Source organism: Abramis brama, assembly GCF_963993115.1.
Source record: "Abramis brama genome assembly, chromosome: 12".
Taxonomy (NCBI): Eukaryota; Metazoa; Chordata; class Actinopteri; order Cypriniformes; family Leuciscidae; genus Abramis; species Abramis brama.
This window is the reverse complement of record NC_139974.1, coordinates 37,527,087-37,553,629: the sequence shown is the minus strand read 5'-3', so window position 1 is coordinate 37,553,629 and position 26,543 is coordinate 37,527,087. Positions and strand designations below refer to the sequence as shown.

The 26,543-nt window shown below is 35.8% G+C and overlaps 2 protein-coding genes across 4 annotated transcripts; both read left to right on the top strand.

The window, feature by feature from the left end:
- Window positions 1–444: 444 nt before the first annotated feature.
- On the top strand, window positions 445–12,828 carry LOC311093710 (counting factor associated protein D-like). Of its 3 annotated transcripts, none has more exons than XM_084131290.1 (7): window positions 445–527; window positions 1,141–1,200; window positions 1,278–1,376; window positions 1,464–1,636; window positions 1,794–2,043; window positions 2,142–2,337; window positions 3,585–4,262. In XM_084131290.1, the coding sequence occupies exons 1-7, from the start codon at window positions 503–505 to the stop codon at window positions 3,700–3,702; spliced, it is 921 nt and encodes a 306-aa protein (XP_083987416.1). In that variant the 5' UTR covers window positions 445–502; the 3' UTR covers window positions 3,703–4,262. The 3 variants fall into 3 exon arrangements, with proteins under 3 accessions (XP_083987416.1, XP_083987417.1, XP_083987418.1); XM_084131291.1 differs by lacking the exon at window positions 3,585–4,262 and adding an exon at window positions 11,838–11,961 and having other exon boundaries at window positions 471–527; XM_084131292.1 differs by lacking the exons at window positions 445–527; window positions 1,141–1,200; window positions 1,278–1,376; ... (2 more) ...; window positions 2,142–2,337; window positions 3,585–4,262 and adding exons at window positions 8,074–8,123; window positions 9,566–9,625; window positions 9,708–9,806; ... (2 more) ...; window positions 10,589–10,784; window positions 11,838–12,828.
- Window positions 12,829–14,620: 1,792 nt separating this feature from the next.
- On the top strand, window positions 14,621–25,273 carry LOC311093709 (counting factor associated protein D-like). Its single transcript, XM_084131289.1, has 7 exons — window positions 14,621–14,873; window positions 14,994–15,053; window positions 15,136–15,228; window positions 15,311–15,477; window positions 24,370–24,619; window positions 24,718–24,913; window positions 24,995–25,273. The coding sequence occupies exons 1-7, from the start codon at window positions 14,804–14,806 to the stop codon at window positions 25,131–25,133; spliced, it is 975 nt and encodes a 324-aa protein (XP_083987415.1). The 5' UTR covers window positions 14,621–14,803; the 3' UTR covers window positions 25,134–25,273.
- Window positions 25,274–26,543: the final 1,270 nt, after the last annotated feature.

Below are 26,543 nucleotides of genomic sequence, written 5' to 3'. Positions count from 1 at the left end.
TAAATTTGCTTACCCCACAAACAGGGTCTATGCAAAATCTATGTAAACGATTTAGAAAAAGTTCCATCAATTCAAACTTTATATCATCGCTATGATATGTAGTGTCATTTCACCCAGCCCTAACATGCAGTAATGCTTTAAACACATTTGACAAGCTATTGATAAAAGTCAAGACTGACAGGCTTACGCTATTTTCCCACTTGTCTGTGCTCTTTCTTTCATGTTAACTGAAGTGAATAATGCACTAACAAGTAGAATTGATCATGACATTCTCACCTTATGAAAAAAAAAGAAAAAAAAAAGAAAAGAAAAAATCGCTGATCCAATGCTGAGCTAGTGAATGTCTCTGTCATATATCTGAAATACTGCCCATCTCATTTCACTCGTGATTTCGCACATTATTCTCGCTGTTTCACTTCTGGGTGTGTCCAGAGAATGTCTTATAAGGGCGTGACGGGCTCTGGTGGGTTGTGTTGTGTCACTGTGTCTGGAAACTTCAATCATGACGGAGGAGAGAACGACTGATGGTAAAGTTTTATTCGTTTTACCCACGTCATTTACATTGCTTTCTCCTCTGTTTACAGTCAGACTTGCATATTCATATTGCATATAAATGACCATCCGATGCTTGTTGTATGCATTTTATACAGCGAAAACAGCATTTATTTGATGGACTGGAACTGTCGCAGTGATGGTTTGGTTGCCAAAAAAAGGGACGCTGCATTTTATTCAAAGTCCAATAGATATATACTAAATACGCGTTATTACGACTTCCGAAGTGGGAAGTAGGAAATTTCCGATAATAAACATGCCACGACGAGAATCTTTTGATCCATCTACAAATTTGATGAACTAGGTTTATGTATTCACTCGTCAGCTATTTATTTGGGATATTGATCTAATCGAGAATCAAGGATATAAAAATTGTCATAGTTCCATAAATATTTGTCTGCCTCCAATGGACCCTCATCATCATGACATAACGTTAGTTGATCTCGTGATTTCATTACCTGTAATGTTTTAACATTAAACCTGCTATGCAACCTGCCAAGTATGCGATAAAATAATTTCTATTCTATTCTTAGCCATAGAAAAGTTGATATAATGCATTGTGTGATCTCTCTGTGTTTTCATCCCCAGATGCCGCACCAGTTGGTGGCAGAACAGTTCCTGATTTTGGAAAGATGTATCATGTCAAAGGTGCATTTCTGCCTAATTACACAGTACATCCCAGTACACTTCTTTTTCAGTATGTTACATGTACCTTTTTTATGTAGGTGAGCTGACTTTGCCTTATTCTGATGATGGGCTAACGGAACCGTTTGAAGTTTGGTACGACCTTGAGGGAAACAGAAGTCGCATCGACTATCATAATAGTCAGTGATCTTCTCATGATAGAGTCACATGTTAAAATCAAAATAGATTATGTATGCAGCTTCTCTTCATTGATGCTCTCTACACAGGTACAGTGCGCACTTTTCTGATTGGAAACGACTTTGATTATGGTGCCATTTATCAGATCACACCAGTTACCACTCGGACTGAAATCCAAGCTATTAAATATTTCCAGCTTAATGGTACAAAGGAGGATCCAATACGTCCACAGGCAGCACTGCCTGATCTGCAGGGCTTTGAAGTATGTACTTCTTAAAGGGACAGTTCACCCAAAATTGAAAAATTCTGTCATCATTTACTCATCCTCATGTCTTTCAAACCTGAATGACTTTCTTCTTTAGAGCAAACTAATTCAACAATTAGGCTGATATGTGTATAAAATGTTTTTTTTTGTGCAGTTTGAGAAGATGGAGGATTGCGCAGGCGTTCAGTGTGAGGTCTGGAAAAAGGTCACACAGGCTGGTCATAAGAAGAACACATATCGTCTGTGGGTCACACGTCCAGAGGGAAATGATTCCCCAGCCGTCCCGTACCGCTATGAGATGATGGGCTTCAACACTCTCTTGGAGTCTCACAATGACAAATACATGATTGACTACAGTGACTTCAGTCCTCGAACTGAGTCCGACATTTTCACTCCACCTGGAGGTAACTGGAGAACACACACTCAGTGACATGCCTTTGTCCGTCTCTTTTACTCTTACAGACCATCTAATCAAATGCTCACTGAGGTTTTATGTGTCTAGATATGACATATGAGAAGTTTCCGGATCCTCCTGAGGAGCATCAAATATTGGCCAACCCCCTTCAAGACTATGTCCACACCTCTCCTGTTAGCCACGCCCACCGTTTGTTTGGCCCCTTTAAGGAGAAGTTTGAACGTCAGTATGAAAGTGAGAAGGAGCACGAGGAGCGTGAGAGCTACTTTGTACATACTCTTCGGTGAGGAAAAACAAATCCGTGAGAAATCTGTGAACTTGTCTGATTTAAGATGCATATGCTTTTTTGTTTAAAGCAGAGGTCTTCAATCCTGCTCCTGGAGGACCTCTGTCCTGCAAAGTTTAGTTCCAACCCTAATCAAACACACCTGAATCAGCTCATCAAGCTCTTCAGAATCGCTTGAATATTCAAAGGCAGGTGTGCTGAAGCAGGTTTGAACTAAACTCTGCAGGACAGAGGCCCTCCAGGAGCAGGATTGAAGACCTCTGGTTTAAAGCAACATGTATTTTTTTCGCCTCAAGGGGTCGCTAACCTCTTACAATAACAAAGGCGTATGTTGATGACGCATAAGCGGAATCATGGAATTTGCCGTCGTGCTGAAGGATCTAATAATGTTTATGGATGAGTGAATACATTGATGTTTTTAACATGACTGTGGTATGAAGCAGGACGCGATTGCTAATGAGAGACAGATATCAGCGCCACACGCGAGTCCCGCGGATATAAAGGAATAAGGACAATTAATCCTACCGAACTATACCCACAAGTGCTGAATAATACTCACACAGGTCAGTTTATTAGACGAATGAAACTTGTGAGGTAACGCAGCGCTGTTTCACTTGCTCTACACTATCACACTAAACTGCATTTGAGTGTGTTGAAAGTTATTCTGTGTGTTAGTTTGTCTGTATGAGACTAGCAGTAAGCTAGATCAACATTAGAATAACATACTGATCATATTCGAACATTTCATCATGTTGAGATTTATAACATTGATTAGTTTTATGTACATTTGCTCACCTCTACATTTGCGCGTCTCTGTCAAGTCGAAGTTTGTCGCGGACGCTAGCTCTCGGCATCTCGAAAACGCCACGCTGATATTGATCCTCGTTTTAGTTCTCCTTTTGTCCCTAAGTCTGCTTGCTATGGTCCATTATGTTTGAATGAAACAACAACAGTGTGAGCGTGCCGCTAGACGTAACGCAGTTGTGCACGTCTGTCGCCATGGTTACTATGGCAGTACGAGTGGAAACCGAGGGTAACGCGGGTATAGGCGACAAGTGAACAGGGAGTCAGGGACGAGCCATTATTTAAAACTGGAATTTCTCTGAAATTAAAAATCTTTGGGAACTTTTAGGATATTGCAAGTACACATTTGCAGGAAATATATCACACTGTCCAAGTGATTTTTGGATATTTTATTACAAAAATCTTACATATTGTAGCTTTAACATCCTCTTCCTCCTCAGGTTTGTGCAGTCTATGAACAGAGCCGGTCTTACATTCAGCAGCGGTATCAACCACTTCGCTGACCGGTCAAAGGCAGAGATGGCCAGGATGAGAGGAGGTTTATTAATTCCAGATTAGAAAAATAAATTAAATAAGAAAAAGGGTGTTACAAAATAGTCCTTACACATTTCTTTGAGTCTGTTGCCAACATATGATACAGTATGATAAACTTTCTCAGATTAAGTGTTTTTGCAAGAGTTTGTCATTAAAATCTAAAGGTTAAAAAAAATTGAAATCATTGTTTTAAGTAATTCAAGTAACTTAAACTGTCCTCTGATGAGAATAGTGGTAATTTTTATCTTTTTCTAAATCATCATCATAATTACATTTGGTTTAATTGAGTATCTGCATCTTCAAGCTATTTTGGCAAAATGTATAATTTTCAGTTTATGGTTTGTAGCTGGTCTTCTGTGTATAAAGTGTTGATGGTGACATTGCTTATCGAATCCCAAATGTAATTAAATACTAATGATTGAAATACTGATTAAAGCCATTAGTTTTGTCTTTGATTAAATGTACATAACATCAATTCTGACCAAAGATTTTGTATCAAATCAATAAGTAAACTTTTGACAGACTATTCAAAAATGTGTTTTCTAAAACCAGTGTGTACTTTTACTTAAATTAGGCTGATTTTTAAAAAAAGAAATAAAAATGAATATAAAAATAAAATAAATCAAGTTTTTGGATTTATTTCACAATATGGAAGAAAAGATCTGTTTCGGCTTCCGTTTGATTGCTACTTTTAACGCTTGAGGTTTTGAAGGTTTGAAAGGGTTAAAAATGTTAAAATTAAATGTCAGTATGGAAGCGCAAGATCTAATTTGTACATAGGCCTACTCTTCAGTGTGGAAAAACAAAAAAACAGTAGATATTTAGTGATGTAAAATGACATTGTAAAAATAGACATCTATTATTTACATAATCGATTAAATAAGCAATAATGTATGAGTGTGCTATATTGTAAATATAGTCATGGCTAAAAACATTTAGAATGACAATGGTAATCCCTCATGAATGTCTATCAGCAGATCAATTATAGTAATTAATATTCATAATTATAGCTGCTTCTAGCACTGTGTGTGCTGTGTCTGCTGACAAAGATATTTCAATCAAAATAACTTTTTTAAAAATCTTCTTATATGTTTTCCCACATCTCAAATCAAGCCGTTCGATTTTGTGACGTCACAAAATCGACGCCCCTCCCACGATTGTTGATTGACAGCAGCGTTTCAACTCAGACCCGCCCTCGCTCGTGAGCGAACTGTCAATCATAGTCCGCGCGGTCATTGTTGATACGCTGGAGCACTGTCTATGAGCAGAATGGCGATTGTGGTGTTCTGGGTGTAATAACGAACACAGCATCATTTTGATGTTCCTAAATCCGAACCACTGAAGATGCAGTGGCTGAGTTTGTTTTCAAAGGGAATATTCCCCACGATCAACAATGCTTTCATGTTTGCACGAATCATTTCACACACCAGACTGCTTTACAAACGAGGTCAGTATACTATTCGTGTTCCTGCTGCACCTCCAGAATAACTGAAGTGAGTGTAATGTTTTATTAACCTTTATATTAATCTTTATATTAATCTTTGCAAATCGCTAGCACGCTTTACGATGAATTCGGCTAAGGTTTATACTCAGGGTACATTACGGCATGTTTTCTATGTATGACGTTCTCAATATGATTCATAATCCCACATTTATAATGAACAACGCGTTATGGTTATCGTGTTACAAACGGTGTACGCACAGAACAGAGGGGCGGGGTGAGCAAGTTCTAGAAAGGGAATGCAAACAATCAAACATATTTTGCATAGTGGATTTGTCCTCACACATTTCTTTAAGTATTTTGCCAACATATACAATAATGTTTTTGCAAGAGTTTGTCATGCAGAGCTGAGGGAGAAAAATGAGAATTCATTGTAATAACAAATAGTTCAACTAACTTAACTTGGTATTTTCATCTTTTCTTGTAATTATTATTAATCATTTTCAATTTATAATTTATAGCTGGTCAGTTTATAAAGTGCTCATTGCTGGTCAAACCCCAAATGTAGTGAAACACTAACTACTGATTAAAACAACACCTTTTTCTTTAATTAAATGTGCATTGCATCAGTTTTCAAAAAAATACTATATCAAATCATGTTCTGATATTGTATGTCCTTTTTTGTCAGATTATTCAATAATAATCTGTTAGAATCAGTTTATTTTTTTGCTTACATTAGGATGAATTAAAAAATAAAATGAGAGCCATTCTGTATAGTTGTAATATAGGTGTATTATGTAAAATTGTATTTATTTGCTTCTTTGTTAAACTTATTGGTCTACATTTTTCCACAGTGGCAGTAGCTCTTCATGTTTCAAGCATTTCTGCAAAGTTTCTTCCCATTTCCAGAGATGGGCATAAATACATGGAAATGTATTTAAATACAAATACAGTATTTTGTATTTTGAAAATACACAAAATACATGTGAAAATGGCCATCCAGTGCAGGTATAGACATGGTAGGTTTAGGCCTACTGACTTTACATTCCTAACCACATCTCTGCCCTCTCTTTCTTTCTTTCTTTCTTTCTTTCTTTCTTTCTTTCTTTCTTTCTTTCTTTCTTTCTTTCTTTCTTTCTTTCTGGCAATTACAAATAAACTTATGCAAAATAGCAGCCATTTATATACTTATTTCTGGTTACAATGTAGTCTATTGTGGTGAACACTATTAAAAAATTCATACAGTATGTAAAACTGTGGGAACCTTTTCTGCTGTCTAGCAAAGAATATGTATGGGCAATATCGATATGACCAAAATCTCAATTTTACTTCACAGTAACAATATCATGGTTTCACAATTCTCAATATCAGTTTTGATTCCACAGCATAAACTGAATTTCAAACTCTTTTTTTTTTCTTTTTTTTTTTGCAGACAGTTCAATGCTTTTTAAGTAATTTTATGTTTATTTTATGTAAAGTTTATTTGTTTCTATAAGTTTATTAAAATTAGAAAGTGTATCTAAAATTTAAAATTAGAATTAATTTAGATTCATTTGACACTATTTAGCCCTTTTTTATTATTTTTTTATGTACAATAAAACTAAAAGCTGAAGATGTTTGTAGTGCATCATTCATCAGTGCTTCTTTTTCCACTCCAACGTTCCAGTAATTTGCTTACCCCACAAATCTATGTAAAAGATTTAGAAAAAGTTCCATCGATTCAAACTTTATGTCATCGCTATGATATGTAGTGTCATTTCACCCAGCCCTAACATGCAGTAATGCTTTAAACACATTTGACAAGCTAGTTGATAAAAATCAACAGCCGGTCAAGACTGATAGGCTTACGCTATTTTCCCAATATGTAATATGGCAAGCCGTTTGAACTTTTATTCATTTCCAGGATACTAATTCTTGATATCAACAATTCAATTTTTACTAGTTAAAATGAAAGTTATTGATATCAGGAATTAGATTTTTACTATAACAATGGCAATTTTTGACATCAGAAATTACATTTCCACTAGTAACAATGCTAATTCTTGATATCCACAATTTAATTTTCACTAGTTAAAATACTAATTCTTGATATCTACAATTTAATTTCAACTAGTAAAAACTATAATTCTTGATATCCGTAATTGTATTTTCACTAGTGAAATGTCACCATAGGCTGCCATTCAAAATCCATTGTTGATATCAAGAATTGATTTCTTACTAGTTGAAATTCCAATTTCACAAATCAGAAATACAATTCTTATAGTAAAAACCTTTATTTTTGATATCAAGAATTAAACTGTCACTAGTTGAAATGTCTATTCTTGATATCAACAACTGAATTGCTACTAGTAACAATGTTCATTTTTGATATCAATAATTCAATTTTCACTAGTGACAATGTTAATTTCAGATATCATGAATGTGATTGTTACTATAAGAAAGCCATTTTAGATATCTGAAATAATATTGATATCAGAAATACATTTTCAGATATCAAAAATGAAAATTTTACTAGTAGCAATTCAATTGTTGATATCAAGAATAGACATTTCAACTAGTGACAATTGAATTATTGATATCAGTAATTCACATTTTTACTAGTAACAATGTAATAATTGATTTTAAAAATGATATTTCTACTAGTAAGAAATCAATTCTTGATATCAACAATTGATTTTGAATGGCAGCATATGGTGACATTTCACTAGTGAAAATATAATAACAGATAACAATTAAATTGTTGATATCAACAATTACATTTTTGATATCAAGAATTCAATTGCTGATATCAACAAGTAAATTGTTGATATCAAAAATGTAATTCTTGATATCAAAAATGTAATTCTTGATATCAACAATTCATATCCTGGAAATGAATAAAAGTTAAAACGGCTTGCCATACTGAGTGTGTCACTCTCCCTATGGTCACTCTTTATATAGCCTCCTGTCTTGGTGTCACTGCATCTGGAAACTTCAATCATGGCGGAAGAGAGAACGACTGATGGTTAAGTTTTATTTGTTTTTTACCCACGTCATTTACATTGCTTTCTCCTCTGTTTACAGTTACACTTGCATATTTACATATATAAATAACCATCCGATGCTTGTTGTATGCATTTTATACAGCGAAAACAACATTTATTTAATGGAAATCTGGAACTGTCGCAGTGATGGTTTGGTTGGCAAAAAAAGGGACGCTGCATTTTATTCAAAGTCCAATAGATATTTACTAAATACGCGTTTAGCGTTTAGTATTTATAGGCGTTATTACACTGTAAAAAATGATTTTTTGGTGAAGTAAATACTATTGAAAAAAAACAATGTAATTTACATGAAAAAGTTAGTTCAGGCAAGAATTAAAAAAATTAAGTAAATTCCATATCAGTACTTAATTCAAGCGAGTAGAAATGAAAGCGTAAATATCAACTCAATAAAATTAAGTAAAAATTACTCAGCTTTTCTGATACTGGGGTTCCCATCATGCACTGGACCTTGAATAATTAATGAGGTTAATTTTTCACTGGTTTCCAGCTGTATTTACACTGTTTTATCATTGCTTTTGTTGTCAGGATTAGTAACTTGCCATTTTGTGACATTTCGAGTAAATTTTCTGCTCAAAATGACACATTCAAACACAAAAACGATCCATCAAATGTTACCGTCATTGTGTATTGTCTACCAAGTATTGAGGTCTTTGCATTCACATGATGCTTAACATCTGACATGCTGTAGTATAAATTACTTAGATAATCTAAGTAAAGCACATACTATAAATGACTGGTATAATTCAATATTATTGTTTGAGTGAAATGTAATGCAAAGGAAATTTCAGCTAAATCGATATTAATCAACCTTTTACTAGCCAAGTTAAAATTACTTATTTTCTGTGTTACTTTCACTTAACTAGGTTAAGTAAAGTTTACTTAATTCCATATTCCAAGTAAATTTAACTTAAAGATTTCTAATTAAAGCTACTGATGAATATGTTTAGGTTTTTACTTGGCAAATCTTTGTAAATTTACTAGCATTTTCTGAGTGAAAAAAGTTGCCTAGCTTTTTTCAAGTAAATCCTACTCCAAATTTTTTTCAGTGTACGACCTCCGAAGTGGGAAGTAGGACATTTCCGATAATAAACATGCCACGACGAGAATCTTTGAACCTTTCACTCGTCAGCTATTTATTTGGGATATTGATCTAATCGAGAATCAAGGATATAAAAATTGTCATAGCTCGATAAATATTTGTCTGCCTCCAATGGTCCCTCATGACATAACGTTAATACAGTAGGCTATGTGAGTTGATCTCGTGATTTCATTACCTGTAATGTTTTAACATTAAACCTGCTATGCAACCTGCCAAGTATGCGATACAATAATTTCTATTCTATTCTTAGCCATAGAAAAGTTGATATAATGCATTGTGTGATCTCTGTGTTTTCATCCCCAGATGCCGCACCAGTTGGTGGCAGAACAGTTCCTGATTTTGGAAAGATGTATCATGTCAAAGGTGCATTTCTGCCTAATTACACAGTACATCCCAGTACAGGACACTTCTTTTTCAGTATGTTACATGTACCTTTTATATGTAGGTGAGCTGACTTTGCCTTATTCTGGTGATGGGATAAAGGAACCGTTTGAAGTTTGGTACGACCTTGAGGGGAACAGAAGTCGCATCGACTATCATAATAGTCAGTGATCTTCTCATGATAAAGTCACATAATGTTAAAATCAAAATAGATTACGTATGCAGCCTCTCTTCATTGATGCTCTCTACACAGGTACAGTGCGCACTTTTCTGATTGGAAACGACTTTGATTATGGTGCCATTTATCAGATCACACCAGTTACCACTCGGACTGAAATCCAAGCTATTAAATATTTCCAGCTTAATGGTACAAAGGAGGATCCAATACATCCACAGGCAGCACTGCCTGATCTGCAGGGCTTTGAAGTATGTACTTCTTAAAGGGACAGTTCACCCAAAATAAAAAAATTCTGTCATCATTTACTCATCCTCATGTCTTTCAAACCTGAATGACTTTCTTCTTTAGAGCAAACCAATGCAACAATTAGGCTGAAATGTGTATAAAATGTTTTTTTGTTTGTTTGTTTTTTTGTGCAGTTTGAGAAGATGGAGGATTGCGCAGGCGTTCAGTGTGAGGTCTGGAAAAAGGTCACACAGGCTGATCATAAGAAGAACACATATCGTCTGTGGGTCAAACGTCCAGAGGGAAATGATTCCTCAGCCGTCCCGTACCGCTATGAGATGATGGGCTTCAACACTCTCTTGGAGTCTCACAATGACAAATACATGATTGACTACAGTGACTTCAGTCCTCGAACTGAGTCCGACATTTTCACTCCACCTGGAGGTAACTGGAGAACACACACTCAGTGACATGCCTTTGTCCGTCTCTTTTACTCTTACAGACCATCTAATCAAATGCTCACTGAGGTTTAATGTGTCTAGATATGACATATGAGAAGTTTCCGGATCCTCCTGAGGAGCATCAAATATTGGCCAACCCCCTTCAAGACTATGTCCACACCTCTCCTGTTAGCCACGCCCACCGTTTGTTTGACCCCTTTAAGGAGAAGTTTGAACGTCAGTATGAAAGTGAGAAGGAGCACGAGGAGCGTGAAAGCTACTTTGTACATACTCTTCGGTGAGGAAAAACAAATCTGTGAGCAATCTGTGAACTTGCCTGATTTAAGATGCATATGCTTTTTTTGTTTAAAGCAACAATATGTATTTTTTTCGCCTCTAGGGGTCGCTAACCACTTACAATAACAAAGGCGTATGTTGATGACGCATAAGCGGAATCATGGAATTTGCCGTCGTGCTGAAGGATCTAATAATGTTTATGGATGAGTGAATACATTGATGTTTTTAACATGACTGTGGTATGAAGCAGGACGCGATTGCTAATGAGAGACAGATATCAGCGCCACACGCGAGTCCCGCGGATATAAAGGAATAAGGACAATTAATCCTACCGAACTAACTTACCCACAAGTGCTGAATAATACTCACACAGGTCAGTTTATTAGACGAATGAAACTTGTGAGGTAACGCAGCGCTGTTTCACTTGCTCTACACTATCACACTAAACTGCATTTGAGTGTGTTGAAAGTTATTCTATGTGTTAGTTTGTCTGTATGAGACTAGCAGTAAGCTAGATCAACATTAGAATAACATACTGATCATATTCTAACATTTCATCATGTTGAGCTTTATAACATTGATTAGTTTTATGTACATTTGCTCACCTCTACATTTGCGTGTCTCTGTCAAGTCGAAGTTTGTCGCGGACGCTAGCTCTCGGCATCTCGAAAACACCACGCTGACACTGATCCTCGTTTTAGTTCTCCTTTTGTCCCTAAGTCTGCTTGCTATGGTCCATTATGTTTGAACGAAACAACAACAGTGTGAGCGTGCCGCTAGACGTAACGCAGTTGTGCACGTCTGTCGCCATGGTTACTATGGCAGTACGAGTGGAAACCGAGGGTAACGCGGGTATAGGCGACAAGTGAACAGGGAGTCAGGGACGAGCCATTATTTAAAACTGGAATTTCTCTGAAATTAAAAATCTTTGGGAACTTTTAGGATATTGTAAGTACACATTTGCAGGAAATATATCACACTGTCCAAGTGATTTTTGGATATTTTATTACAAACATCTTACATATTGTAGCTTTAACATCCTCTTCCTCCTCAGGTTTGTGCACTCTATGAACAGAGCCGGTCTTACATTCAGCCTTGGTATCAACCACTTCGCTGACTGGTCAAAGGCAGAGAAGGCCAGGATGAGAGGCCTGTTTAATTAATAAATTAAATAAGAAAAAGGGTGTTACAAAATAGTCCTTACACATTTCTTTGAGTCTGTTGCCAACATATGATACAGTATGATAAACTTTCTCAGATTAATGTTTTTGCAAGAGTTTGTAATTAAAATCTAAAGGTTAAAAAAGTGTGAAATCATTGTTTTAAGTAGTTCAAGCTACTTAAACTGTCCTCTGATGAGAATAGTGGTAATTTTATCTTTTTCTAAATCATCATCATAATTACATTTGGTTTAATTGAGTATCTGCATCTTCAAGCTATTTTGGCAAAATGTATAATTTTCAGTTTATGGTTTGTAGCTGGTCTTCTGTGTATAAAGTGTTGATGGTGACATTGCTTATCGAATCCCAAATGTAATTAAATACTAATGATTGAAATACTGATTAAAGCCATACATTTTGTCTTTGATTAAATGTACATAACATCAGTTCTGACCAAAGATTTTGTATCAAATCAATAAGTAAACTTTTGTGTCAGACTATTCAAAAATCTGTTTTAAAACCAGTGTGTACTTTTACTTAAATTAGGCTGATTTTTTTAAAAAGAAATAAAAATGAAATAAATATTTTTTTTAGATTTATTTCACAATATGGATGAAAAGATCTATTCTTCTGTTTCATTGCTACTTTAACACTTTAACAGGTTTGAAAGGGTTAAAAATGTTGTAAAATGAATTCAAATTATTCGGATTTTCATTTTACAGTAAAATTGTAATTTGCAAAACCTAATTTAATTTAGTGTGTGATTTACACACAGCCTCGACAACTTCTCAGATTGATCGAAGGAAGAGTGAACAAATATTGTTAAAATTGATGAAAAATTAAGTAAATAAACACCTCTCTTAATTAGAAAAAGAGTGTGACATTACAAGTGTTGTGGCCAATTCTTGATCTTTGGTTCAAGTCTTCAAAGTCTGGTTCAGGTCTCAGAAGAAATCTTTCAGAGTCAAAGTTTTCAGGTCTCAGGAGAAATAACTTTATTGAGCAGTTCAATAAAGGAGATGGTAGCTAGTCATCTGATCTACAATGGTTTACACTCAGGTCTTATACCTCATTTTACGTCATTTATTGTCCACTTTGGTATCCAATTAGCATTCATATAGTTATCTTTTTCTCTTTGCTCCTCCTTATCACTTCACCACGATTAGAAACACCTGCATTAATGCCCAATTTCTATTGGTGGCCATACTGGCGCATGTGCTTTTCTGATGATGACTTTGCATATGTTTTTTTGGGTACTTTTCCACTCTTTAGTCTTATTTTACCTTTTACCCAGTTTTCTGTCTTGTCCTCACACGACTCTTATCCTCACATGCACTTTTGACATGTCCTGTGTTTCCCATCATACTTTGTTTTCTCTTTCTCCCTTAGTTGTAGGCCTCCCTTATCCTAGGCCTAGTTTCTTCAATGTTTGTATCATGCATTTGGACTCATGTATGAGACAGATATAATTCTCCAACATAGACTCATGTATGAAATTCTCCAACACAAGTTATGTGAGTGCATTGTTTTTCTACTAGTGAAATTTACTTAGATTAAGAGGAAGATTAAGAAAATTAAGTTGCAGTTACCTAACAAGAATGAGTTCAGACGAACAATGTGCTCAAGTTAGTAAGTTAATTTTCTTTTGTTTCAAACGCGCTGTTGACTTGAATTTCTACACTAAAACTAATGCTAATAATACTATTCAAAAACAAAAAAGACAGAACGGTTGTTATTTATTCTTTATTTAGAATAAATATTTTATTTATTTATTTATTACATTTTTTATTTATTTGATATTATTCTTTAATAAATAACAAAATTGCTTACACATTTGCATGGATTTTAGGGCCAGCACAAAGTGAAATGTGTCTAGATGCAGTGTGTACACAAGTCCATTTAAAAGACACGGGGCATTTGGGTAACTTCCCAGGCCGTCAACAACAATTATAACAAGAAGTACTATTGCGATGAAAGATGCTTTGAGGTGTAAATGAATTGGTCCTAGATTTGGTTTTGCAAGTGAAAAGCAGAATTAGAAGTTTATAAAATGTTATGTGTTGTGGCTTTTAAATAACCAGAAACCACTTCATCCTTGTAAAAAAGACAGAAAAATCCTGTTTATTCGTAAGGAGGCTGAAGAAAATCAATGTGACATGGCATCAAAGAGCGACTGCGTGAGCTTTGATGAGGAGGTTCAAGATCTCAATGAAGAAGATTATTAATTACCTTTAATATAGCCATACCCACAAAAAGTATATCATATTTAGAATTATAAAGTTTATGTAGTATTACATTTTTTCCAAAATAATGGTCTTGCAGTGAACTCTTGAAAACTGAAGAAGAGCCTGAGCAAATAACCTCTACCCATTCTAATGCCTATGAAATAGCTAATATTTCAGCTGCAAACACAGAAAGACCATCATTTAGTCACTGAGGTGAGAAATAAACATGATCCATCTACACATTTACATTTGAACATGTTGAACATTTTTTTAAGGTGATGACATCAATCTCATAAATAGCTAAAGAGTATAGTTTAATCTACTTTTTACATACACAATAGCTATTTATTTAGGAGATTCATCTATGTTATCACTGTAAATCAATGTTCAACACACTGAACTTCAGCCCATTGTAAACAGTGCTTTATAAAACATACACTTTTTTTTAACCTACAAATTCAAAACACTCAAACAACCACTGAAGAGCTGGCCAATCTTCAATTTGAGCCTATATTACAGTAGTTTAAAGTTAATTTAATTCTTCTAAGTTCTAATTGCTTTTTTTTTTTTTTTACATATATCTTAACCAATAATTCAGGAATGACGGACGAAAGCTTATTTTCCATCTCCAGTGGATGTTTGTAGCTTTAGATTGCACTATGTGGCGTCTTCTCGCTGGGTTCGTGCTTCTGCTCTGTGCTGCAGGTAAAGAGAAAAAACAGTAAGAAAACATGATAATATGACACATTTCCTGTGATGTTTTGAACACTAAACGTGTTGAAAAGTTGATTCAGTGAATTGTGATCTCTCTGTTTTCATCCCCAGATGCCACACCAGTTGGTGGCAGAACAGTTCCTGATTTTGGAAAGATGTATCATGTCAAAGGTGCATTTCTGCCTAATTACACAGTACATCCCAGTACAGGACACTTCTTTTTCAGTATGTTACATGTACCTCTTTTATGTAGGTGAGCTGACTTTGCCTAGTGATAAGGAAAAGGGACTGTTTGAAGTTTGGTACGACCTTGAGGGAAACAGAAGTCGCCTCGACTATCATAATAGTCAGTGATCTTCTCATGATAGAGTCACATGTTAAAATCAATATAGATATGCAGCTTCTCTTCATTGATGCTCTCTATACAGGTACAGTGCGCACTTTTCTGATTGGAAACGACTTTGATTATGGTGCCATTTATCAGATCTTCACACCATTTGGCATTGAAAACCAAGCTACATATTTCCAGCTTAATGGTACAAAGGAGGATCCAATACGTCCACAGGCAGCACTGCCTGATCTGCAGGGCTTTGAAGTATGTACTACAGAACACAAAAGTTATTTAGAAAAAAAATGTCTCAGGGGCCATTTACACAACACTCACCAATGTTGAGAAATTATTGGGTCTAAGTAGCATAATATAATAACTCAAGTAAAATAAACAAGGAATCATGTTATAGTCTTTTCAGTCACTATATCGACCACATTTTCAAGTACAGAGTACAATTAATTTTACAGCATTAGAGGCTAATATATGATGGCTATGCATTCAAGACTATTTAGCAAATCACCATCACGTTGGCTACGTAACTTTCCAATGAAATGCATCACAATTTTTTTTAAAGTTAAACAAATAAAAATTGATTCGCATTTGATACTCACTCTCTGATTGTCATCCATCTTCGCTGGTCCTCTAATTCGGTAGGTGGCGTTGTCACTAAAAACCTAGGGTCCTAGAACTGGGGTCCTAAAAATGCAGCCTCCGGTTTTGCAGGCAGATGCTACTCCGTTTTTGCGGATCCTTGTGAACGGGATCGTTTTGACAACGCTGTCGTCTGTTCAATTAAATTCAATTAACATTTATTTAGATGGCGCATTTCACAATGCATATTGTTTCAAAGCAGCTTTACAGAAAATGCATGTCTACAATTTACAGTGATCTGTTATCAGAGGTGACTGTCCAAGTTATTTATTTCAGAAATGTACATCTACAAATCACACAGTTAGCTAATAATGTATTCATTTATACAATGTGTTAATTTAAGGCAGAAACAATGAGCTCACTGAAGTAATGAATACATGTTTGTCAACAAATGATTAGGATATATAGAAAAATGTAGCATTGATGCATGTTGATTCAGCGCTTGCTTCATCTGAAGTCCTCGCAGGAGTTGGCGTCGTCTCTTCACCGGTGTTATGATCATCTGAAGTCTTCATAAGAGGCTGGATCCAAACTGGAGTTGACATACTCTCTAGTTACCTCAGGAGAACAGAGAAGCAAATGGAAAATAATTAGCGTAGCTGTTGTTCATAACTTTAAGCAAAGATAATTATGTGCATTTCATCTGATATAACTGGAGTATAAGGTTATGAGATGCATTATATGAATGCTAGGCTAAAGAGATGCGTCTTTAGTCCAGATTGAGAGCGAGTCTGAGGCCCGAACATTATCAGGAAGACTTTCCAGAGTTTAGGAGCCAAATGTGAAAATGCTCTCCCTCCTTTAGTGGACTTAGATTTTCTAGGTATCACCAGAAGCCCTGAGTTTTGTGATCTTAAAGAGCGTGATGGATTGTAGGGCGATAGAAGATCACTTAAATACACAGGAGCTGAACCGTCTGTACGCGAAAAATCCTTTTTCCGTTTTTAGTACATCGTTGAGGTGTAAACAGCCCCTCAGTGTTGTTGTTTTTTGTCCGAATGATGAAAGTCAGTGGGGTCCAGTGTTGTTTTGGACTCCACTGACTTTCATATAGATAAAAACAGTTTCAACGTAATCCAAAATGTCTTGTGCTATGTAGAAGAAAGTCAAACAGGTTTAGAAAGATATGAACAACATTAAATCCCATAGATTCAATTAACTGTAATGCAAACTGTTGAGGCAAAAACAAGTAACTAACAAAATAGCATCAGGCATAAGAGACATCAGGATTCAAATTGTCCTTAAAAGATATTTATTCTTGCAAGAATGTTCCCAGTCCATCCACAGTCCAGCTGCAGGCGGAGTGAGACCCAGAGCAGAGGTTGACCAGCTACTTTATAGTGTTCTATTCAAAAGCTATCTCCTACAGCCCCCACTAAACAAAATAACAAAAGGGACCCCCCCTTGAACCCTCCCCAGCCCGGGGGTCTTCTCACCTCTGAAGTCTCACACACACCTTCCAGCTGTATCAGCATCATAAAAGAAACTCAAAATACATCCAAAGAACGCATGGCATTCATTTGCTAAATCATTGAAAATAAAATACAAAGAAAAGATGAATTTTTCCACAACAATTCCTCCTCTTTATCATTCTCTGATAAACAACATAGAAAAAATTCACTCGTTTTCTAATCAAACCCATTATACTATTAAATCTTTAAGAATAGAATTAATTCAAGTCTTAATTCAAGAACAGTTATACCCTTCATGTATATCAATACTAAGCCCTAATTTGATTCAATCAAATAAAATCGCAAAACTTTTCTTCAACCATTAATTGGTCAACATTTTCTCCAGATATGTTGATCATCTCGTTGCCTCATGGACGTTCCATCTTCACCAATATGACACTTTGCATGTCGTAGAGAGGATTTTTTTTTTCCAACGTTGGCAGGGGAGATATGTTTCTAGCACATATCATTGATCCCCTACTTTATTCTTTGCGCTGGCGTGTGAGGTTGTTGATGTTGGTTGGTATAGTTTAGGTCAGATGCTTGGACCCAGGTCTAACATCCTTCAATCATTTTCAAATCCTTACAAGATTTTCCCTTAGATCACGATCGCACCCCCACTGGAATGAGTCATTTACTGTCTACTGTCACCTGCGAATGGAGGCCTTAAGTGATTTTGTTAGTGAGCGCGTGTCTTGTCGTCCCTTTGGTGTGACCTGTGAAATTTTCAACCTGAAACATATCACCGGATAATTTCTTGCTCATTGAATAGCACTCAGGGTCCTTGTTCCCCTGAAAAAAACATTCAACCCATGTTGTTCATGTTAACAAAACAATACAGAATCAGTTCTGTTTGGTTCAATCCATCCTGACATCCTGCAAAATTAAAATTTTAAGTTAAGCGCTGCGCAAGGTTAGGCACTGTTTCTTTCTGCCACAATAATAGCCCAGGCTAGGATGTTTAGCTGTAGCCATTATTTTATTGGGCACATTCTGCCCTGATTTTGTCGGCTGTCATGCCGTGGCCTTTGTTGCCACATCTGCCCTGGCGTTTCCTGTTGAAACAATCTTTGTTATTAGCACACTTACAGATACAAACAATGCACACAGCAATTTTGTTAGGGGGAAGAATGGCTTCTTGCAGGGTTTTTACCCAATTAAACCCAATGTCCTTCCAACATTTATCTTCCCACCTGTGCGATGGCTTTCAGCAAATGTGAACCCCTTAGTAAACCATATTTGGCAACTGTTATCATCCTCCTCTTGATGCACGAGATCTCATCTCATGCATCAATTTAACATAATAAGATTCTCTTACATTTATCAGACGCTTTTATCCAAAGCGACTTACATTTCAAGGTACACATTTACATTCTTATCAGTTCTTGCTTTCCCTCGGAAATCGAACCCATGACCTTGGCGTTACAGGTGCCAAACTCTAATGTTTGAGCTACAGGAAAACTGCAATATTTGTTCATATTTATTTGGTAACATTTGTTTGGATAAAGTTTGCTAACCCAAACGTTGTCCTTCAGCCAAATTTCCTTTAGACATCTTTCTCTGCCTCTGAAATAAAAATATTACTTAAAGCCACAATTTCATCTTCTTATCAAATTGTTTTAAGGCAACGGCCCCTAGTCTCACAGCGTTTCTTGCTTTTCAGGCCTATTGTTTGGTCTCTTAAGCAACTGTCATCTACGAACATTCTCCAGGTCATCAATTGGTCAGGTCAGGTCGTGGTGTGCACACTTCGTCAACGTCAGTCGAATAACAATCTCCCCTTTTTACAATACAAAACTGTTAAGGGCTCTCTGGATAATCTGATATTTACTTAGCCTACGTGTTTGTTGCTGTCAAATCTATAACATTTTCTCAACACATGACTGACGGCTATCTACGACTTCACAATTCTAATTACACATCAATACTTAAACCTGTCCAGAAAGTAATTCAAATCTGCTGCACATCATAAATGACCAAAATAATAATTAACAGACAGAGCTCGATGATCAATCAACTTAAAGCTCGTCCTATGTTCTGTGTTGCCTTCTCATCAGATTGACTCACAATCCTCAGCTTACTTTCAAATTTGTCATTTGCCTTAACCCATCTATAATGCTAAAACACTCTTTCCAGAGGTTGATGACAAATTTATACACACTATTCAGACAGAATGGTTGTCCTAAACTAACACATACTGTACAAAACATGAATTAACACTCACACTCATCCCTGACTATGAACTGCTCATATTTCTTATTCATATCTTTTCTCTAAAAAGATTTAAATTTTAAATGACATTTTAACCTTACATTTTCCTGTATCTTTTATCTAATGTTTTTTATGGCCTCTTAACCAGTTTCAAAGCATGTCTGTTCATTATTCATTTGATTTTGGAAAAGTCAGCTGGATTGTTTTGGTGCATAATTATTACTTTGCTTCAGCTTTCTTTGGCTGACTGATAACAGAAAAAACAGACAGAGTACCATCCCAAGCAGTCTCTTTCTCTCTCACTATAAGCAAATAATCTTTTCAACAGCCTCCTAGGACTGTAACTAAAATAATCATAGTCATAGTCAATCCTTAATAGTTCACACATGTCAAAATACAAATGTTTGACTCAAATTAGAACCATTACAACAATCTAAAATACATTATGCTATGATCTTTTAAATACTCAATTTACCTAACCTTTGTTTTCCAGAAAATTCTCTTGACTCATCACAAGCTGTTCTCATCTTTAGCCACCACCATATCTTATAATGGTCCTTTGTCATGTCTAATGATCTACAGGAGTCAGAACTGACACATTAGTTCAATATCAACACAATCTCTGTGTTTTTTTCTTGCCCATCAGGCAACTAACATTACAACATTTTTTGTTACTGTCTCCACAACAGATAATTATTAGTTCAATGGTCTCTGCTGGCTCTTGAATGCCCATTCAGATCAGCTCTTAAGCTATAATTGTCTTTTCTTCAGGGTGTTGTCCCCTGGCATAGTTGTAGACGCTTGTCACGATGAAAAACAAGCCATTCAATCAACGCGGTTTTCTTGTGAGTGCATAGAGGGGCTCACATTTTCTGGGGCAGACTGAACTTCTCACAGCTCATCTCCCCTCTCAATGATCTGCTGATGCTGGTGGCCTCTCCCAGTCATTCAGCGCCACTCTCATACCCATCTCACATAAAAACACCTCCATCAGGAGATGCCCAGTGTTTGTGGCGTGACTTCCCCTGTCTTAGGTTGCCCTTTTGGCCAAAAAAGGTCTTACCCGTCCCTGGGGTAATCACTTCGTACACACTTGGTTACCGCTCTTTCCCATCACAGAATCTGTGACCGTTTTCTTCAACATAATCTGTTGTTTTCTGGAGCTTAGGAAAAGGTGCATTCAAGAGTCATCAGAGCCATTCGGACTACCTACTAGTGTTAAACATAGTGAGACAGATTAATAACAACAGTATTTAATCACTTAAAATTCATTAATCATCTTAAAGGTAGCAACCTACCTGCTTAGATTATAGTCAGTGAATTTAGATCACAACCGTACATTCAGTGTACTGTTACTTCTGTAGCCGGAGCCATCGGCCCTGTTTTATGGTGGAGGCTAAAATGAGAGCTAAAAGTCTCTGGTCCTAAAATAAACAAGTCCTAAACAGTATTATTTTAAAGACTTCTTTAAAGTCATTCAGTTTTACTTCTAGAACATTTAGTACAAATTGCCCTTTGAATGGCAACGATTTCCTTTAACATCTCTGTGTCTATGATTTTCAACTGAAACACTGTGCTTTACACAGGCTCAGACAACAGCTTTCAGCTGACATTGAATGAGAGAGAGACTCTTGAGGCATCAGGACTGGTACACTGCATTCTCATAAACCTTTAACTTCAGACTTTATCTGCCATCTTTTCTTTAACTGTAGCCCATCTTAAGGCATCTTTTCCATAAATTACATGTATTGTAATTTAGGCATTACAAATTTCCACTCAGAATGAGTCTCTGTTGCACTGAAACTGTGGCAGTTTCAGTCACAGCACATGCCAGATTCAGATAAGCAAACCTGTTTTGGCCAAATCACATTCTTATCTTTTAAAATCAACATTAACAAGCCTTTGTTTAATCAAATGCCTTTTACACATTTTACATTTAGCAACTGTTAATCCTGTAACACTGCTTCTGTTTATTTTATCTTAAAGGAATAATAAGAATTATTCTAGTTCTTAATAACAATTTCATTTCAATTTTAGTTGTCAGGTTTTCAATTGCCATAATTTAATACCTGACTTCAATGTTTTCTCTAGGAGTTTATCAATCTGCTTCTATGATTCAACTTTTGAGGCTGCGCTCTCTGCTTGTGATACATTTTTTTTGATTATCATTATAAATCATTCATTAGATTTGTCTCTCTATATCATCTAAAACCTTATCAAAGCATTTCATTCAAAACACAATCATCCTTTTAGTGACCGGTACTTTTAATAGTTCTTTCCTTTCAAAAGGAATTCCTTACACTTAAATCTTTCAATCTTCTTACAACCTTTAAAAGTTTCATCTATCAACTTTCTTTTCTCCCTCATTTACTTTTACAGTCATACAGTGGGCATTTACAGTCACTGAATGACCACGCTGACCGCAATAAACACTCTTTGTTATTCTGCCAACAGTCTTATCACTCTGATCTTTCTAACATCTCCACCCTACCTCACACCCCCGAAGCAGTGTGTTGAAAATGTAAACAGAGCCGCTGATAAGCAGTTGTCTGTATTTTTCTATTACAGTCTCGTTTGCAAATTCAATTACAATAGCCGAATCATAATCTTCATCATGTTAACATTGATCTACTTTCTAACCCATATTAACACAGACTTTTCTTTAAATTTGTGTAATTTTGGCACTTTCTTTGTTTGGAGCCAGTTAAGTTATTGTTTATCTTTCCAATCACAATCAAACTTTTACAAAACATCATCTGCAAATCTCTTCAGAGCATGAGCAGAACTGCTTACAGTATTTGCTCTCTTTTATCTCACTATTTATCAGGACTGTTCAGTTACTCTTCATACAGTATTAAAACTTTAACGTGTCATTAATTTCATCAACACTGGTTTTAAAAGCTTATTCTTCTATCAAATGGTTAGTTTGCAGATTCAACATAAATCACAAGATTGTATTATAATTATTCAGTCCTACTTATCTCTACTGTTTCACAGAAAACACAAGATTCTCTAAATCTTCTCAGTCTCTAAATTACACAGACAGCTATCTTAGCCGCTTGCACCTTCAACTCTTGTTACAAAAATATGGCAATCTATTCTTCAATACTCTTGTTTTCATAACATTAATACAATAAAGCATTCACATCGTCATTTCAATCATTATTTTATCTCTAAAATATAGAATTTTTCCCGTTTTGCTTACATTTGCGTACATGATTCCTTATCTTTATATCATGTTAATCCCTGTTAATCATACTCGATGCCTTATTTTTATCTAAAACTCATTTCATACCATTTCAACTTAATTTGAATTATATATTTCCCTACATGCCACTTCCTTCTGTATCTGTTCAATCCAACAATTCACTGTTTCCATCAGGAAAAACATTCTATCTTTCTACTATCTTTCCCTAAATGCTAATCCTTTCTGCATTTATTTTCATTTTCTTCTATCTTCTTCTTCAGTTCAATAAACTACTGTCTGTTCACAGTTTTACACTCATGAACAAAACTACAACAACCCTTTGTTTAACAATTATCCGTTTCCCAATTTCTTGCATGCATTTCTCATTTAATTTTTTTCCCATTTTACAGAAAAACTGGTGTAGCCTATAAAATTTTGTTCAAGCTTGGTTTGAGATGACCCCATATTGGCTGATTTCTATCTCTCCTGGATTTTCCTTTGACGCGCGTCTAATAATCTGTTAAACGTCTTCAACAAATCCGATTTTGTCACCTCAAATCGGCAAGGTCTAGCAAATATGCTTCCTTTAATTACGGTCTACTCAAAATCTTTCCGTGAGCACTTTCTAGCGCTCGATTAATTCTGGTTCACCTAATTAATCAGGTGTGACTCTTCCGTCCACTTTTACAAGACTTCCTCAGGTTACAGAGATTTTGAGTAAACCTAATTAATCAGGTGTGGCTCTTCCGTCCGTGTGGCTCTTCCGTCCACGTTTACGAGCTAGTTTTCGGCATAAAATTTGACTTGACTTTTGTGTTTGTGTATGCAAGAAGCTGCTTTGATACAATCTGTATTGTGAAAAGCGTTATACAAATATACTTGACTTGATTTGACAATCTCCCCCTCGAAAACCTTCTCTGCCCGTACCAAAGAGATAGTTCCAGCCACTATGGTTCACCCACAGTTATATCAAATTACACCACACAAATTAAAATAATTTTACTGTCTCTTACCCGAGATGCTTTTACTGCCACCGAGTTCTTTCTGATTCCAGTGGGTTCCTCCTGGCCCTGATAGCAGTTTTGGCTCTTCTCTCTCAATTCGGCGAGGTAAGACTAAAGCCTTTTGTGCTTTAGGGTGATCAGTCCGTCAATACGCTTTCTCAGGGCCAGAAGAAACCTCATGGATCGCACTTCTGACACCAATTTGTTGAGGCAAAAACAAGTAACTAACAAAATAGCATCAGGCATAAGAGACATCAGGATTCAAATTGTCCTTAAAAGATATTTATTCTTGCAAGAATGTTCCCAGTCCATCCACAGTCCAGCTGCAGGCGGAGTGAGACCCAGAGCAGAGGTTGACCAGCTACTTTATAGTGTTCTATTCAAAAGCTATCTCCTACAGCCCCCACTAAACAAAATAACAAAAGGGACCCCCCCTTGAACCCTCCCCAGCCCGGGGGTCTTCTCACCTCTGAAGTCTCACACACACCTTCCAGCTGTATCAGCATCATAAAAGAAACTCAAAATACATCCAAAGAACGCATGGCATTCATTTGCTAAATCATTGAAAATAAAATACAAAGAAAAGATGAATTTTTTCCACAACACAAACCAACAATGAGGATGAAATTTGTATAAAATCATTGTTTTGCAGTTTGAGAAGATGGAGGATTGCGCAGGCGTTCAGTGTGAGGTCTGGAAAAAGGTCACACAGGCTGGTCATAAGAAGAACACATATCGTCTGTGGGTCAAACGTCCAGAGGGAAATGATTCCTCAGCCGTCCCGTACCGCTATGAGATGATGGGCTTCGACACTCTCTTGGAGTCTCGCAATGACAAATACATGATTGACTACAGTGACTTCAGTCCCCAAACTGAGTCCGACATTTTCACTCCACCTGGAGGTAACTGGAGAACACACATTCAGTGACATGCCTTTGTCCGTCTCTTTTACTCTTACAGACCATCTAATCAAATGTTCACTGAGGTTTAATGTGTCTAGATATGACATATAAGGAGTTTCCGGATCCTCCTGAGGAGCGTCAGATATTGGCCAACCCCCTTCAAGACTATGTCCACACCTCTCCTGTTAGCCACGCCCACCGTTTGTTTGGCCCCTTTAAGGAGAAGTTTGAACGTCAGTATGAAAGTGAGAAGGAGCACGAGGAGCGTGAAAGCAACTTTGTACATTCTCTTCGGTGAGGAAAAACAAATCTGTGAGCAATCTGTGAACTTGTCTGATTTAAGATGCATATGCTTTTTTTGTTTAACATCCTCAGGCATGTGCACTCTGTGAACAGAGCCGGTCTTACATACAGTCTCGGTATCAATGACTTCTCTGACTGGTCAAAGACAGAGATGGCCAGGATGACAGGAGGTTTATTAATTCCAGATGAGAAAAAGGCTGTTACAAAATAGTCCTTACACATTTCTTTGAGTCTGTTGCCAACATATGATACAGTATGATAAACTTTCTCAGATTAAGTGCTTTTGCAAGAGTTTGTCATTAAAATCTAAAGGTTAAAAAACTGTGAAATCATTGTTTTAAGTAGTTCAAGTTACTTGAACTGTCCTCTGATGAGAATAGTGGTAATTTAATCTTCTTCTAAATCATCATCATAATTACATTTGGTTTAATTGAGTATCTGCATCTTCAAGCTATTTTGGCAAAATGTATAATTTTCAGTTTATGGTTTGTAGCTGGTCTTCTGTGTATAAAGTGTTGATGGTGACATTGCTTATCGAATCCCAAATGTAATTAAATACTAATGATTGAAATACTGATTAAAGCCATAAATTTTGTCTTTGATTAAATGTACATAACATCAGTTCTGACCAAAGATTTTGTATCAATCAATAAGTAAACTTTTGTGTCAGACTATTCAAAAATCTGTTTTTAAATCAGTGTTTACTTTTACTTAAATTAGGCTGATTTTTAAAAAAAAAAGAAAAAAAAATGAAGATAAAAATTGAATCCAAAAATGAAGAGGAAGAAAAGATCTGTTGCGGCTTCTGTTTCATTGCTACTTTAACGCTTGAGGTTTTGAAGGTTTGAACGTGTTAAAAATGTTGTGAAATGAATTCAAATTATTCAGATAATCATTTTACAGTAAAATTGTAATTTACAAAACCTAATTTAATTTAGTGTGTGATTTACACACAGCTTCTATATCAACAACAACTCAGATTGATCAAAGGAAGAGAACAAATACTGTTAAAATTGATTAGTTGAGTACATAAATTGAAAAAGTAAATAAACACCTCTCAATTAGAAAAAGAGTGTGAAATTACAAGTTATGTGAGTGCATTGTTTTTTCTACTAGTGAAATTTACTTAGATTAAGAGAAAGATTAAGAAAATTAAGTTGCAGTTACCTAACAAGAATGAGTTCAGACGAACATAATGTGCTCAAGTTAGTACAAGTTAATTTTCTTTTGTTTTAAACACGCTGTTGACTTGAATTTCTACACTAAAACTAATGCAAATAATACTATTCTTAAAAAAAAAAAAAAAAAAAAAAAAAAAAAAAAAAAAAAGGTTATTTATTCTTTATTTAGAATAAATATTTTATTTATTTGATATTTTTCTTAAATAACAAAATTGCTTACACACTTGCATGGTCATTTGCATGGATTTTAGGGCCAGCACAAAGTGAAATTTGTCCAGATGCAGTGTGTACACAAGTCCATTTAAAAGACACAGGGCATTTGGGTAATTTCCCAGTGTCAGGTTTCGTACAGACGAAGCAGGCAAGATGGTAAGTTTGATATTTTAATAGCAGAATGGATCGGATACAGCGTGAAAGGTGAGTAAACAGGAAGTAGATAA

Bases quoted from the DNA above. Each gene is read 5' to 3' on its own strand.
- LOC311093709 (XM_084131289.1), top strand. From the start codon at position 14,804: ATGTTTGTAGCTTTAGATTGCACTATGTGGCGTCTTCTCGCTGGGTTC. The intron at 15,054-15,135 runs GTGCATTTCTGC...TCTTTTATGTAG, and splicing joins AAAGATGTATCATGTCAAAG to GTGAGCTGACTTTGCCTAGT. The intron at 24,914-24,994 runs GTGAGGAAAAAC...TAACATCCTCAG, and splicing joins AACTTTGTACATTCTCTTCG to GCATGTGCACTCTGTGAACA.
- LOC311093710 (XM_084131290.1), top strand. From the start codon at position 503: ATGACGGAGGAGAGAACGACTGATG. The intron at 1,377-1,463 runs GTCAGTGATCTT...CTCTCTACACAG, and splicing joins TCGCATCGACTATCATAATA to GTACAGTGCGCACTTTTCTG. The intron at 2,338-3,584 runs GTGAGGAAAAAC...CTTCCTCCTCAG, and splicing joins TACTTTGTACATACTCTTCG to GTTTGTGCAGTCTATGAACA.